The 16,301-nt window shown below is 38.8% G+C and overlaps 1 protein-coding gene across 2 annotated transcripts in view; it reads left to right on the top strand.

Annotated features, from left to right (window-relative positions):
- LOC134853265 (tumor protein p63-regulated gene 1-like protein) overlaps positions 1-14,409 on the top strand; it is a 429,513-nt gene extending 415,104 nt beyond the window's left edge. For both annotated transcript variants that reach the window (XM_063869240.1, XM_063869239.1), the window contains exons 6-7: positions 960-1,119; positions 13,082-14,409. In XM_063869240.1, the coding sequence (XP_063725310.1) occupies positions 960-1,119; positions 13,082-13,279 (358 nt within the window). In that variant the 3' untranslated portion in view covers positions 13,280-14,409. The remainder of the gene's footprint in view (positions 1-959; positions 1,120-13,081) is intronic.
- Positions 14,410-16,301: the final 1,892 nt, after the last annotated feature.

Below are 16,301 nucleotides of genomic sequence, written 5' to 3'. Positions count from 1 at the left end.
CCGAACGATACCTTGGTTTCGCTTGGTTATTTAAAAATGTAAAAGTTTTTGAAAGTGTTCATCACTGCCATTTTGTAGCTTGATTTAATAGAAACTTGATGGGCAGATTTTTCTTGGTACAGAAGCATTAATTTAAACGCCTGGAGTTAGAGCTTCTGCAACCAGAAGCTATTTGTTTTAAACCATTTTTACCCCATATAATTTTTTGCTAAAAAATCTTTGAAACAGAATTGCCTTAATTTTCCGCCAATGACAAAAAATGATCCTAAAACGGTTTACTACCTAATATCAAGCGTCTATGATATCAAAAGGCATCAACATAACCTTTTGTCTGGGTGGAAATCTTAAGTAAGCTTTCATTACAATGACTAAGAAAAACTCATTTCGAGAAGCAAGTTAGCTGCCTATGCGTGTTTTCTGTCGAAAACTTTGATATTCGAGAGTAGGTTTGAAACACCAATAGGCAAACGGAGAAAATTTGGGCACACATATCTGAAACAAAACTTTTGTGGGAGCAAAACAACAAATTTTGTATAGTTGGAAGGGTGAAAATTGATTTCATATTGAGTATTACTTAGATTTTTTCATCAATATCACCGTGAGTACTTTAGGGAGGATAGGGCGTACAAGCTTCAAACTCTAAAACTTATTCGCTCAAAAATGTTTACGACATTATCTTATGGCTTTTTTTTGTATATTCGGGTCGACGAGCGTCTCGCGCCTTTTTTTTCTGTTTTTATCTATCCTCAATGTTTAGTATTTATTGGCGTTGTAGGCGCCTATAGATAATAATAATAATACGGTTGGTTGACCCAAATGGATGTTTTAGTATAGTATCAAAGAAGGGACCCTTTGGGTCGTCGAAGGTGGGAGGGGTTGGCTTCCGCCTCATGTCTATTTTTCCAGTAATCCACATTTAAGTGCTGCCTTATAACTGGTTGACTGCCGGGCTGATTTAGGCCCAGAGACGATCCATGTATCAAGATAACATACCAGCGACTGACTGGACCAGTGACAGTGTCTGAGAACTGGAACCCATTGGCCAAGCACCTCCCATGGTGCATCCTCACTTCACACCCCCTCAAGCGCAGACCAGAGGGCAACACAGACAAATACGATGTAAGTTGAGGGGGGTGGGGGCTAAAACACAACAAAACAACAACAATCAATTTTATAGTAGGGGGATAGTGGATACTGGAATTGCGTAATCAAAAGCTTGTGGATATCCCTGGGGTGAACCGATGGCAGTGGGCAAAGTTTAGGCAGTAGGGCACGGGAAGGGAGGGGCGAACAAAATGAATTTTTTTACTTACAGTTATTTTCTATCAATTTTTTCAGTTCATTACACTTGCGAAGCAAAGTGTATTAGTACGAGCTTTCTATTTTTTTTCCAACCTAAGTCGCAAATATTGGTGCCACTTTTAGGGCCTCTTTGCAGCTTTTTGATAGAATGTGCTTTGACATTGGAATAGTAATAAGTTAACTCAGTTGATGTATTATAACCTCATTAAATGAACCGAAAAAAGCTACTAGTTTCAGAGAACATGACTAAAGCTTAAGCGTCGATTTAATCCGTCTTAGACTTCGTTCCCAATTGGTTGAAGCAGTCTATTTGCCTTAATTGATTTGTTATTAGGAGCGGAATCTATCATTTTGTACTTTATATGGTGTGTGGCGGATGATTTTCACAAAAATCTCAAATTAAAAAAAAAATCATTTCTTATTACAATTGTCTTTTATGTTATGACTGCTCCATAGACCTCAAAAGTCAGACCTCAAACATTCAGTGCCTCGCCCTGATACGAGCAGTCTTGTTATCTTTAAATTTTTACGTGCAAAGTTGTGTCTTTTTGTATTTGGTGCTACTTTTGTTACATTGAATTGGCAATTATTTAACATATGTAGCTTCATTTGTGGCTAGTTTTTGGGATTTTAAGCATCCGTGGCTGAGTCTTCATTGTATGAGGTTGTGGTGGTGCTATCGTTATGTAACCTCATTAAATGAACCGAAAAAAGCTACTAGTTTTAAAGAACATGACTATAATTAAAATTCAGTTTCAGAAATTTTCTTATTCAATGTATCTCGAAATTTTTGAAATCAATAATTTATACATAAGGTGACTTTATGCTTTCCGATTTCCTACATAAAAAGTTAGTGTGGATGCCTTCAGTTTGTTGTTCCGACTTTTGTAACGAAAGTAACGGAATATTAGTGCTCGGGTGGTTTTTCTTCAGACAAATTTCGACTTTTTAACTAGTCATGTTTTGACAAATTTTTCAAATTCATTTGAAAGGTTTTGTTGTGCTAAATTTTAATTTGAAAAGGTATTTCACCTGTGATTATTTTCTGTAATGTTATGAATGTTCAAAGATTGCCATTTTGGCCAGTTTGGGACAATTATCGCGCGATATATTTCGCGCTATTAAAGCTTAAGCGTCGATTTAATCCGTCTTAGACTTCGTTCCCAATTGGTTGAAGCAGTCTATTTGCAGTAATTGATTTGTTATTAGGAGCGGAATCTATCATTTTGTGCTTTATATGGTGTGTGGCGGATGATTTTCACAAAAATCTCAAATTAAAAAAAATTCATTTTTTATTACAATTGTCTTTTATGTTATGACTGCTCCATAGTCCTCAAAAGTCAGACCTCAAACATTCAGTGCCTCGCCCTGATACGAGCAGTCTTGTTATGTTTAAATTTTTACGTGCAAAGTTGTGTCTTTTTGTATTTGGTGTTACTTTTGTTAAATTGAATTGGCAATTATTTAACATATGTAGCTTCGTTTGTGGCTAGTTTTTGGGATTTAAAGCATCCGTAGCTGAGTCTTCATTGTATGCGATTCTGGTGGTGCGTTCGTTATGTGTTAGAATAGATCTCGTGTAAAAGTTAAAGGTCCTTGTCCTAGTTGATGTTGACCAGTGCTTGATAAAGTTATGTTCGATAATACATTGTTGAGTTGTCGTTACGATCTGATTTGAAACAGTATGTTCTTAGACTGAATTAACATTCATAGCACCTATTGTGTTTTGAGTTAAGGAAGTATCATTTGGTTCCCATGAGTAAGATTTTACATCACAGCCGTAGAATACACTTACTTTATGGCGCAGTCAGCAAAAGTACCAGTGGACGCGATTAATCTGCTTGAAATATCGATTTTTTGGGACATACAGACGACACAACTACCGACGGAGTGGCGTAGATGAAGCAATGTTTTAAGATTAGGGTTTTTTTTTGCGAAAATAGGCATAACATTGAATGCGTTATTAGGGCCGAAACCGACAGCAGTTTCTTTACCAACAGCTCCAGTAAAGGAACCAGCCCTAGATGGCGAACCGGCTACGAATACTAGAGATGATAACATTCGAAACGCACAGTATAGAACAGGATGAGAGATCAAATGTGAAGATGTCCTAATTGTAGGAGTGTTTTGCGATATTTTTCCATGGGATACGGCGATGAGAAAAGCCAAGTCACTCATGTTTTTTGTCACTAGGAGAGGTACAAAACCATTTCGCGAGACGTTATCCGAAGGTGGATATCAATGACGATTCCATTAGAAGGAGGAAGTTTTAGTAGAACATGGTGGCGTTTTTCCGAAAACCGAAGGCTCGAAAGATACGTACTTTTTCACGAAAACAAGCAAAACGGAAGTTTTTTTAATTAGTTCTACTGTCACCTGAGGGGCTTCAGAAGATTGTAGTTCGGGCAGGAGAAGTTACAATGGTCAGCGATATATTTCTTATCAAAAGGTCAATATCAAGATTCAGGAAGAACTCATGAACGAGGTGATGACTCAGGAAAGGACTCTAGAGTATGCATTATTATTAGAGCAGACACAGAAGAACACGATTTTGCAGATCGTTTTAAGAGTCCAAGTTCAAGATCACAACATGGCCCAATCGGTTTGCTTGCTTTGCTTGGAACCTGAGATTCGAAGTCAATCAAATACTTCCTATCATCTGGAATGCACTGGAAAAGTGGACATCTAGTTTCAGATTCCCTCAGTTTTGAAGTAAGCGGCGGAAATTCTTAGATGCACTGATTTCCTCAAAATAAAATTTGCTGGCAGACTTTTTGGCAAAGAAATTTTAGTCACTAGTCAGACCTTCAGAGGTAATTCCATTTTCTCATGAAAGGCAAGATTTTCAGAAACTGGTTAAAACTTGTTTAAAACAAATTTAAATTATTTCAGAGTGCTCTTGCTCAATACATTGCTCATCAAAAACGAAAATTTAGTTTGAAGCTAAAAAATTTTTTATCATACAAAATATTATTTATTATTGCTTCTACGTAATGAAAGACGGCATCCCCAGCCGTAAAGTTGGATCTCATATTCTGATATTCAGTGATTTGAATGCGAGAATCAGTAAGGAGCAATTGACCGAACTGAGACCACAAGCTGGTGCCTGGTCTGCCGACCAAGAAACAAACTCAAACGGTGAGAAATTGCTGGAGTTTTGTTCGACACACGATTTAAAAATCGTGAACACGTTATTCAAGAAGCCTTTAAGTAGGCTTATAACGTGGCGTCATACTAGAGGCTCAGATACAGTCATTGATTATAGCTTGTCCGATCGGAACACCGTCTGGAGAATTTGAGAGCCTGTTGGGGAGGTAGCTCCGGGCATTACTGAGATCATGCTCAACTTGTAGGTGTGATCTTACCTCCGAAAGAACCAGGCAAAAAGGCGTTTGGTGGTGAAAGCCTTCTCAGAAGAAGCTTAAAAGGAAGTCTCCTGGACTACGGTCCAAAATCAATACCTGTATGAAATCGGCTCACGGTCGCTCATTCTTAACATCAGATAACCTCTTGTCCCACACTGACTCCATTGAGAGCCTCAATAGAACTCCAAGGAGTTGGTGTGCAATGTCCATGCCAGGTTACCGGTTCCGGAACCTGAGGGAAAAGAGGGTACGTTCTTTAAGTACTTAAATACTGAACATCGTTTGGTATTCAAAGAAAGAAGAAGTGTACAAATTCAGATTCTAAACAACAGAACTGACGAATTGGTTGCAGCAAGGAAAAGGCTAAATTTGAAGTGCAACAAGCTGAATAAGTTTAGCACAAAATGAGATATTAGAGAGCGGCCTGGAAGGATTTCAAGACAAGCTTGCCCTCAGACAAACGCGTGAAACGTTTAAGGTGTTGAAAGAGGCTCTTAGGAGTGTTCGTTTGAGTTGGTTGGAGAGAAGGAGCAAAGCTGAAGTCAGTAATGTGAAGTTTCAAAAGCATTATGAGAATCTGTTTACGAACAAACCGGCGAGTGAAAAGTTTGTGGAAAGGTCACTACCAGGGGCGAAAAGTACTAAAGGGGCAGAGGTACTACAAGCCTTGAGATAAATCAACTCGGGCAAGGCTCCCGGTGAGAGTCAGATCACCAGTGACCATCTTAAGTTGCTCGAAGAAAGTTTTCAATCCTCTCAAAAAGATTTTCACTGATATCTGGCTTGAGCCGGGAAAAGTTCCCCAAATTTGGAGGGAAGCAGTAATACTCAATCTGTTCAAGAAAGGAAGCAGAGCAGAACCGAACAATTACTGGAGCATTTTCCTTCATGACCAAGTTGGCAAAGTTTTCGCGAAGGTGATTGCAAATAGGGCGAATAAGCAGCTGCCGAATATCTCACCCTATCATTTAGGGTTCCGAAAGCACACATCAACAGGCCAATCTATCTTGGCAATTAGATGTTTGCTTCAAAGAAGGATTGAAAAACGTCAAATTTGTATGACTTTCATTGACCTGAAGAAGGCTTTTGATTCTATTGATAGGGAAGTGCTGTTTTTCGTCCTAAGGGATTTTGGAATCTCAGGAGATATCATCAGTTTGATTGAAGCGCTCCACAGCAAACCCATCGGCAAGATTGATAAGGATAAAACTTTTGCAGTGAACTGGAGGGTGCGTTTTGGGCCCACTGTTGATTATCATCCTTTTTGACTTCTCCTAAGTAAGACCAGTGGAGATAAAAGAAACTTTGCATACGCTGATGATCTGGCTTTCAATTTCTGCCGAGAAAACTAAAAATATCGTGATAAATAACAAAGACAATAATAATGTTCCTATCAAATTACTCAGTAAATAGGTAGAACAGGTTAATCACTTCGAGTATCTCGGCAGCATCATATCATCTGATGGGAGCGATGACAAGGCTATCAGCGCTCGCATTTCTAAGTAAAGAATAGCAATGTTACGTCTTAGACCGGCCCTGGTGTCTAAAAGGTTGACACTAAGGAAAAAGGGTCTCTCCATTGAGACATTCCTAAAGCCAGTCCTGCTATACGGCTTAGAGACCCTTGTTATCAAATAAACTGATCTTGGTAGACTAGAATCGGTTATACACCGCGCTAAAAGAATGTGTCTCAGGCTAGAAACTCGAAATGAAATGAAACTAAAGGAAATGAATGAAGAAGTAAAAACAACGCCAGTCGCACTATGCAAGAGAAGGGTTCAACTCTATGCTTCCTATAAAAACATCGGGGTCGATAGCTTGAATGATTTACTTGAAGGTGCTAAAGTTTGGCAAAAAGATTGGATTAGGCTGCTTAGTGCTGATCTTGACAACCATGGGCTCAAGACTAAGTGTGACCAGGATAACTGGTTGCACAATCCGACAACCAAACTTAAGTTCACAGACGGTGGGGGTTTTAAAGCAAATGCTATCGGCAAAAGTTGGCAAACAGTTCTATGTGCTAATGAAAACTGTTGTAGAATGTTTCATAGCAAAAAGAAATGTACAGGCATTTTAGAGATAACCATTCAGAACCCTCGGTCCAGACCTCCGATAGTAGTAATTAAATTGAAACTGATAAAGGAATTGACAGAACTGTAGAAATCCCTCAGCAGTTCAGCAACGGGGGTCCAAAAAGGCAAATTCGACTGCCCTCTGTCCGACTGTAACAAGACGTATGTCTTTGTCAGCGGTTGGACTAAGCACATGCAAAACTTCCACCCGCATGTGAAACTGATCAGCGCATCAGTATCGACCGTCTCTGCACCGCAACTGAGCCGGCAATCCTTCGCATCAAACCAAGACACTAGCACAGGTGATGACGTGCTAAAGTGTCCGCTCCGCTCTTATCCGTTCTCGGTTAGAAAGTCAATGATCAATCACTGTTATGTGAAGCATCGATATTCGTGGGTCAAAGCAAGGTCAATGCCCAAGCCGCCAAGTCATGTTGGAGTTGTCCCAGTGCGTACATTCAATAGGCAAAGTTGTGCAGAATGTAGCGTCAGGACCACCACTGCTACCTCGGAAACGTAGAATGGGTTCCCGGTGGTGACTTGCCATTCGTTTGAATTAGTTCTAATGATTTGATAAAGTCAGAACCATTGCCCCTGGCCTTGACCAGCTGGGGTGCAGATGGGAGGAACTTACTTATTAACATCCGCCAAGAAAGATGAATTAGCTTTCATTAGTACTAGTGGAGAAGATTACAATGTACTAAAAATTCAATTTGCGATGAAATTTTCCGGGCTATTTACAAGAAGTGGAATAGCAAAAGGGGTTTTTTGTTAAATCAAAGTTCAAAAAGCATTTCACACCAACACATTAAATTGAGAACGAATACCTATCCATTTGCAAGATAAAGTAGTAGATGAAATCAAAACAGTGGAAAAAAATTGGGCACATACTCAATTTGAAAAGGTGTTCCGAACAACAGTTAGTTTCACCTATCATCCTGGCAGTGAAAAAGGACAAATCAATCAAGTTGGCATTTTATATGAAACAACTGAACATGGAAATTCACAGGAATAAGTATCACATGCCTAATATTGAAAACTTAATTGAGTCACGTCATAGCTTAAGGGAAGCATCGCAAGATTCCACTGTTTTCGACAATCGATTTGAAGTATGCATATATTCAATTGAATTTGCCTCCTGAAACTAGACAAAATTGTAATTTTAACATTATCGGTACGCGGCCACCGGTACCTACTAACTCTTCACAGGTTTTTGTGGGTTAACGGATATGCTAGCAAGGTTTCAAATGGCCTAAGGTACTACCTTATTGAGTTTACCGAATACATTTATTTCCTAGATGACATTATCTTAATTTCTACGGATGGTTATAAAGATCAATTTGAGAAAGTGAAAAGGTGTGTAAAACGATTAGATGACAAAAAATCATTGAAAAATTCGACAAATGGGAAACTAGAGTGAAATTTGATGCGTGTAAAGAAAGCCCGAGGTTAGCCCTCGAACAAAAAACCCCAGAAGGTCGGAAAAGTGGCATTCGCGTCACGCTGCCTCAATTCGGCCGAATTGAGATATAGTATCAATGAGCTGGAATTATGGGGCGTTGTATGGTCTATAGAGCATTTTCGTTGTTTTTGATGTGGTTAACAGCTCACTGTGGTCACATAAAGCGTTCCTTAGTGTACTCAAACCCAACCGTGTAAACAAAACATATCACAGTGGAATGACGAAATGGATAGATCGTTTGTTTCCATTTACGTTTGAAGTAGAGCACATTCTCGGAAAAGTATTGGTTTCCTTGACTACACTTCGCGTTTTCCGGCCAAAGAACCAAAGCCACCCTCGAAATTTGACGAGGAAATGGTTGTTGCATAAATTAACTCAATTAGTAATTTATTATGTTATTTCAATTCGTTCGATAAGCACTCGAGAGGGAATTCCAGGCATATTTTCGGTGTGAAAATAAGCACGAATTTAAGTCACTGCACTAATTGCTCAGCTTTGATTGGTCAATTGAGTGTGAAGAACTCACACTCCAGAAAGCGCGCCAAAGTTAGCGTACAGCAAATTGAACATTTCAAAAGTAATGAGTTTGAAATTAATAGTGATATTGTTCAGCACTATCAGAGTAGTAAAAATTTGCAAGATTAACTTGAGCCAGGAAAAAGCAGAATGAAAACGGAAATTTTTGGAACAAATACATATAGCAATGCGAAGTTGTTTGACCGTGCGAATTACATCATTGAAAATGAGAAAAAAGGCCAGCGAAAGTCATATCTTTGAAGAAGTCTGGAAAATTGAGGCAGTCGGAACGAAGGGGAAAGAGGACAATTCCAGCGAAGAGGGAAGAAGAATTAATCAAGTTAGCTAAAAGAAATCGGAAGCGGATACCAAGCGTGACGCAGGACAAAACTACCGTGGGAACGAACGAAAAGCTCAAAAACCAGAGAAAAGAAATCATTGCTGTTCGAGGAGACCGAAATGCCCATAAATCACAGTAAATAAACCAGATGTCGATATTGGATGTAGTCGCCGAGGAGGACAACAAAGATGGAGAAGTGTTGACAATAACAGATCTGTTGAAGATAAAGATTGCGAAAATGTTTTACTGAAAATTACTTGCTGCACTGACGAATCGATACGCGAAGCAAGACTGCATCATCAGCAAGGACGAGGAGAGATGTCGCGCGTTAGGCCAGTACTATTATCAACTCTGGAACGACATGAGTGTGGAACGAGGGATAATCGCGGTTGATGATGAGAAAATAGTAGCCCCAAATCAGTTGCAACCAGCAGTTTTGGACGTTTTCCAATCAGTTCACCCAGACCAAGCAGGAATGACGGACTTAGCAGAGAAAATTTGGTGACTGGTAAAGAATAAGGACATCGTAAACTAGTCCTCAACTTATCAATCTTGCACCAAAATTGGCAAGAACCTGAAAACTTTCCGAAAAAATACGGCTACACCGGTAAAAATTGAAAGAGCCGAACGAAGAGCTTCAAATTGATTTCATGGGACCAATAATTAATGAAAAGGGCCGTGTAGTCCATATTCTAGTACGATTGATCGGTATTCTAAATTTCCTTCATGCAAAATTTTCAAGAAAGCAAACAGTGGAATTGTGCTTCGATTCCTCGAGTTTATTAGACTACATGGAGTTTCTAGGGCAATAAGAGTTAATCAGGCGAAATGTCTCATAAAAACGGTGGTAGAAACATTTGCTGAAGATGATAATATAGAACTATTAATATCGCCGGTGGATGATTATCGGTGTCAGGAGCAGTAGAAAGATTGATTCGTACACTCAGAGAGAGAGATTAGGATGTATAAAAGAAGTAACGACAGAAACGTTTAAGCTACGTGAAGACCTGCTGCGCTTAATACATCAGTTTTGAATCTCTCAGCAAAAGGTTTTAAAATTTTCACCGTTTTAAGCACATTCTAGCCGCTATCCGAGTACTTAAAAATCAAATTTATTAACTGAACCTAAAGATGATTGGAAAAGTTTCTTCATTCCTACTAGTTTAGGTTATATGGTTTTTATTGGTAAAAACAGTTAACCGATGAAGATCGCAACCTTTTTGCACTACCTAAGAATTGCGGGATTAGACCTCCCCAGTAACACGGACTTTTCCAGAAGTTATGAGTGTTCACGAGCCATTTGTGATCCGTTAGAAAACAGTGATCCAGAAATAGCTGGAACGGAACAAACTCGGATAAATAGAAACATCAAAATTTAGAGACAGCGCATCACACTCTCAAAAAAGGCTTAACTTATGGAAAATTGCTCATCAGGAAAAAAACTGACAGTAAATCTAGCGTCACAGAAAGAAGCATCGAATTACCTAAACGTGCGACCCCTAAAAAAACGATTTTTCCCTCAACAAATCAGAGTTTGAAGATGGATTAAATCTGAGATATGGATGGGAACCACCAAACACCCCACATACATGCCCATGTAGATAATCATTCACACTGACCCACTCTCTACACTGTGGATACACTCACCTAAGACATAAAAAATTTGGCGATACCTTTGCGACACTCCTGAAGAAGTATGCCATGATGTTGAAATAGAGCCGAAACTTCAATCGTTGGAAGGCGAAAGCTTTCACAACAAAACAACCACTACTGAAGATGACGCTCGACTTGACATCAAGGCAAATGGACTTGACATCAAGGCAAAAGGCAAATCAAGGCGAGGCCGATTCAGCCGAAACTTTTTCGATGTAAAAATTTTCAACGCCCATGCTAAATCCTGCCCTAAAACTATATCTGACGCCTACAAATATCGTGTCAAAAAATTAAAATACCAACAAAGAATTCTGGATGTGGAACACAGCAGCTTTGTTCCACTATTTTTTGCGTGTACCGGAGGAGCAGCACCAGGCTTTACAAAAACCATCTATAATTTAGCAGAGAAACTAAGCAAAAAACGGAACGAATCATACTCGGACTCAATAAACTTTTATAAGAACAAAAATAAGTTTTGCATTTCTGAGGAGTGCAATCTTCTGCCTAAGGGGCTGCAAAAATCTTAAAAATACATCCAACATAGACAATTCTATCTGTGCTATAATCGAGGAGAGTAAATTTTAATTGACAATTCTCTTGATGCATCAAAATCGATTTATATAGCGTTCGTACGTTTGATTTAGTTACGACAGGACCAATTGTATTTAAATTTCCAGAGGCTGGTCACAGTTTAGGACAGGATCAGCCCGCCAATTCAGGATCAGCTAGGACAGGATCAGCTAAGAAAACGGGTCATAGGGTCCGAGCTAAGAAGGAGCCTGAAGGAACGTTTGGGCGTGCACCAGATGCAGAGATAAAGCGAACTTCAAAGTCGACAACAACGATCAATGAATCTGTGAACAAAGAAAACAGTGATCCGAAACTCAGATTTAGCGAGGACCGGTCCGCCAACATTGAAAAGGATTCTACTGTTTAAGTTTGCGGCAATTAAGTGCGACCCCTGGACGATTAGAAAAGAAGTTATTTACCAAGGACCGTGACGCGATAGAAAGAGTAAGAACCGTAGCACAGCAACATAAACGCCAACTAGTCGGAAAGCTTGAAGTGGTGACGAAAACTAGAAAAAGGGAGTCGAAAAGTAAGCAGACAAAACCGCCCAGTCAAGGGAGACGGCAGCGAGTCCAGGAGAAAAGTTCGTGAAAAGGAAGTGATGACAACAGAGTTCGCTTTGTCAGATAGTCCAGACGTAGAGTTGGGATTCGAGGCCTCATTCCAAGCTGAGGACTTGACAGGGCCATCATCAAGGCACATAACGATTCAACAGGAGCGAAAGTAACCATCAACACAAAAAGATACTAGAAGTGTAACCTATAATCTAGGCGAGAATAATCTAAGGCGGGGTGCCAATTTGCAGTGTGAGTGAAACGAGATGTAGTGATTCGGTGATTCCACAAAAAAAAACGATCGAGAAGAGGGCGAAATAACAGCGGAGTCTACTGAAGGCGAGATCACAGCGGAATCGACGGAAGGCGAAATTCGAAATGAAAATGAAAGAGAAAATGTCGACTTATAAACACGTCAGAAAGACCAAAAAGTTTCAACGAAAAATTGATTTTAAAAATTTTTATGAAAAAACTATTTAAAAATCATTTTGCCCAAGGGGGTATGTGGTGGTGCTATCGTTATGTGTTAGAATAGATCTCGTATTCATGTTAAGGTCATTGTCCTAATGATGTTGAGTGGTGCTTGGCCTAATTATGTTCGATAACATATTGTTTAGTTGTGGTTACGATCTAGACTGAATTAACAGTGATCGCACAAGTTTTTATTGAGTTAAGGAAGTAGTATTTGATTCCCTTAACTAAGTTATTACATCGGAGCCGTATATTACGCTTACTTCAGAGACTCAAATTTGCTACGTCGCATAATCGAATCCGACACGTAGCAGGGGTATTGCTAATTCGAGGCGTATTTCTGTTTTTTTTTGTGTTTTCACTTTATAGAACTGCTTTTTGGTCGTGTTCTCGCAATTGTTTGCGAAGCGCAGCTTCGTCTCTGCGTTTATTGTTCGTTTATCACTATTTCGTTGGCACTTTAATATAGTCCCTCTCGTGTCAGTCATTTTTTCATGATAACGGAATTTGTTTGTTTTACTATTTATTAACAGAGTATGCTCGAAGCAGATCAGCTGATCTTGTTGCCTGACCTTTTCAAGCTGCAGTGCCACTGGTCATTTTGTTCAAATATTCAATCTTCTGTATATCGACTTTTATAAGTTTGTTTTTCTCTTTTTCTATCCAATATTGTATTGCTTTTCGTACCTGCAGGGTCACGTGCTTTTGATGTCGTTTGATGTCAGGGGTGAGGTTTTGTGGGAGGTTCTGTTCTTCGATTATGTTGTGTTGTTCAGGTTGAGAAGTTCAAGTGTGCTCTGGTTGAGATGGCGGACAAGTACCGATTGCAGCATCCCGATGCGCCCCACAGTCCAGAAGTGATACCAGAGGGCACCGCTCCAATCGAGATGGATGTGCGACTAGGACTGTCCTCGTTCATTGTGAACCAGAGCCATCTGGCATATGCCAAAGACAGAGGTGGAATACACTTTTGATTGTCCGCCCGCCCGCCCGGCCCCCATTGTACAATGAGTTGCTGCCAATGAGTGAGGCGACAAATGGTCGAGTCGAAAGCGACAATTCGCACTTTTTCAACAAAAAAAAGCAACAAGCGCCCCCCCCCTCCGCACCAACGACAATTAGTAAGATTTAAATGGTATGCGTGCTTTAAAATGTTGCAAGCTTGTCAGAAACGAGACAAGAACTGTTGGAGAAAACGCCTGGAGGTTACTTATTGGCGCGACTGGGAGAGAGTGTACACTATTTGTGGCTCGGTGCAAATGTCGCTTTTCCTTTTCTCACTTTTACCACTTGTCGCCATCGACCAGTTGTCGCCTCGCCAGTTGCTGCTGTATCTAATATATGGATGCTACTACTATTTGCTCCAGTATAATTGTGGCGTGCCCTGTAATGTAGCTGGGTCTGAACCCATAAACATGTATACACAAGCTCATCTGTTCAATGTTTAATACAGTTCATGGCTTAGTTCGAAACTGGTGATACACTGTCCCCTTTTTTGAGGACCCAGCTATCATATAGGTGGCTATCTTTTAATGTAATTGAATTGATGACGCTACCAATCGCCATAAAAATGCGAAAAAAATCATGCTAACTAATTTCTCTTAGTAAACGTTTCCAGACCCAACCTTTGCAATGAAAATGACATTTGGCTTTGCAAACTTCTGCGCCTTCTTACCTTATAGTTTCATTTTTGCGTTTCAGTGAGTTTGGATAATTTTGTATCTATCGCTAAGTGTATCGTTGAATTTCATGTTTGATTTATTTTGGACTGTCAGTATTTGCTCCTTGAAATGTATATTCCCCGATATAAAAACCATATCAAAATAATAAATAATTTCTATTTCGTTCAGACAAAAATTTAATCATTCTAATGAATGCATTGTCCATATTTACACTTGTATCGAAAAGTTAAACTTGATATGTGATGAAACTATCCCTTTCTTTAGGATAGTTCTTTAATATTTATCAAATTAACATATTAAAAGATGTCTGTTTTAAATTTCCAATTCGATTGTTGGTCCGACCACTCATTGGGAACAAACATTGTAGACTCATAATTGGCGTGCATCACATAGAAATTTATGTAGACTCAAAGTTTTACTCATTCAGTTTTTCCCAGTAGCGTTATCGGTCATATTTTTGCTTGTGTATGCGAAGTACAACTTCGCCTCTGTGTGAACGTTTGTGAAACTCCTGTATGATAAAAACAGGTAGTATGAAATTGTATATGATCGTTCTTTTTTTGAGACGCTTTGGAAATTTTTTTCGCTTTTTAAGAGTAATGAACATAGTGAAGACTCTTATATAGGTCTTGCTGATTTTTATGTTTTTTTTCAGGAAAAGTTTTAAAAGTCTCTAATAACTACAGATGTTTATTCATATATATTGATGCATTTATGAATGCACTTAGTTAGGTATATATACACTTTTTGAGTTCAATTGAAATTCATCTGCTGAAAGTGACGTAAATAGCACCTCCAAAATCGAACGTGGAAATGGCGCGAAACAACGTGAACGATTTCTAGTTTCGAAAGTGAAGTTTCTTTTTAAGATTTCCAGCGTATTAAAAAAATTACCTGTTGATCCAGCTTTCTCTAGTTAGGTTCATGTTATCAAAAAGCGCCAATCATAATTTGTTCTAGAAATTCGAAAGAGCTCACAGGACATCTAATTTTTTCTTTGAAATTCGAAAGTTGAGATTTTTCAGCAGGTGAGTGTTTTTTTGTTTCCTTACGTTCATTAAGCTTTTCCGACTGGCTAAGTTTTCAACTGTCTGAGAGTTATGTTTTTAAATAACTATAAGAGTTCTCTTGAGACGTCATGATAAAATCTACTTTTTCTAAGCTGTAAATATGAATTTACTAAACTGAACACAAAAAACCTTCAAGTCAAAAACTCCAAATCAATTACCAAATGAAAATTGATTTTATATTCGATCGCTTAACTAACTTTTGGAAATTTTTTGAAGCTTTTCTCAAAAATTTTAGCTTTTCTCAGAAAGTACTTTTTCGATTTGCAAAAAAATGGTAGTGCCAATGGAAAGACCGTCTGCTCACATGGGTACCTGCATATACGTGTAGTCTCTTTTTTCCGTACTCCACTTGCTACAGCCTGCTGAAAAGTCTGTGTGGATTTTGGTTTTAATGGATAGAACAGGTTATGGAAAGTTTCCTGTATAAGCGGTTTTGCCGTATTTTTTTTCCGCAAAAAGTAAGGGCCCTAGCAAAAGTCAAGTGTTTGACTTTTGATTTTTTTTTAAGTTTTGATTAGAAAAATACCTGCTCAAATTTGAGATTTTGGGTTCAATGGAGGGAACTGGTTGTGGGACGCTCGCCTGCATTTAGGGGTAGCATAAATTTTTGTACGCTAAAAGTTGTCGTATAGTTTTAAGATAGTTTTTTTTTAATTTTTGACTTTTCTTGAGAATTACCCTGCCAAACCTGAAATTTTGATTTGAATCAAAGAAACAGGTTCTGCGAAACGACCTTTCCCAAGGAGTTATGGCCCGCAGAAAAGTCAACTTTTTGACTTTAGACCTCTTCTTAAAAACACATTTTTTTTCGAAAACTAACCGCTGAAATCTGAATTTTTGGGTTCAATGGAGATAACAAGTTGAATTAACCTCCCATGCATAAGCGTCTACGTCTATTTCTTTCTAAACAAAAAAGTTACCGACGTTGAAAAAGTCATATTTGTGTTTTTGACAGTTTCTTGTGAACTTTGTCTCGTCTCGAAAACTACCCTCCAAATCTGAGTTTTTAGGTGCAATCAAAAGAACATGCTATGGTAAGATCCCGTATATGAGTTGCTGTGCCCTTATTTTCTGTAACATAAATTGTTGTGGCATTCGGAAAAGTCTAATTTTTCATTTTGTTCTTTTTTTGAAACTTCTCTCGAAGACCACACCCCAAATGAGAGTTTTTTAGTTCAATCAAACGAAAATGTTAAGGAAGGCCACCCTGTTTAAGCGAATACGTCCAAATTTTACTGCAAGAA

The sequence above is a fragment of the Symsagittifera roscoffensis genome, chromosome 8, assembly GCF_963678635.1.
Source record: "Symsagittifera roscoffensis chromosome 8, txSymRosc1.1, whole genome shotgun sequence".
NCBI classification, from domain to species: domain Eukaryota; kingdom Metazoa; phylum Xenacoelomorpha; order Acoela; family Convolutidae; genus Symsagittifera; species Symsagittifera roscoffensis.
This window is presented reverse-complemented; position numbering and strand designations above follow the sequence as displayed.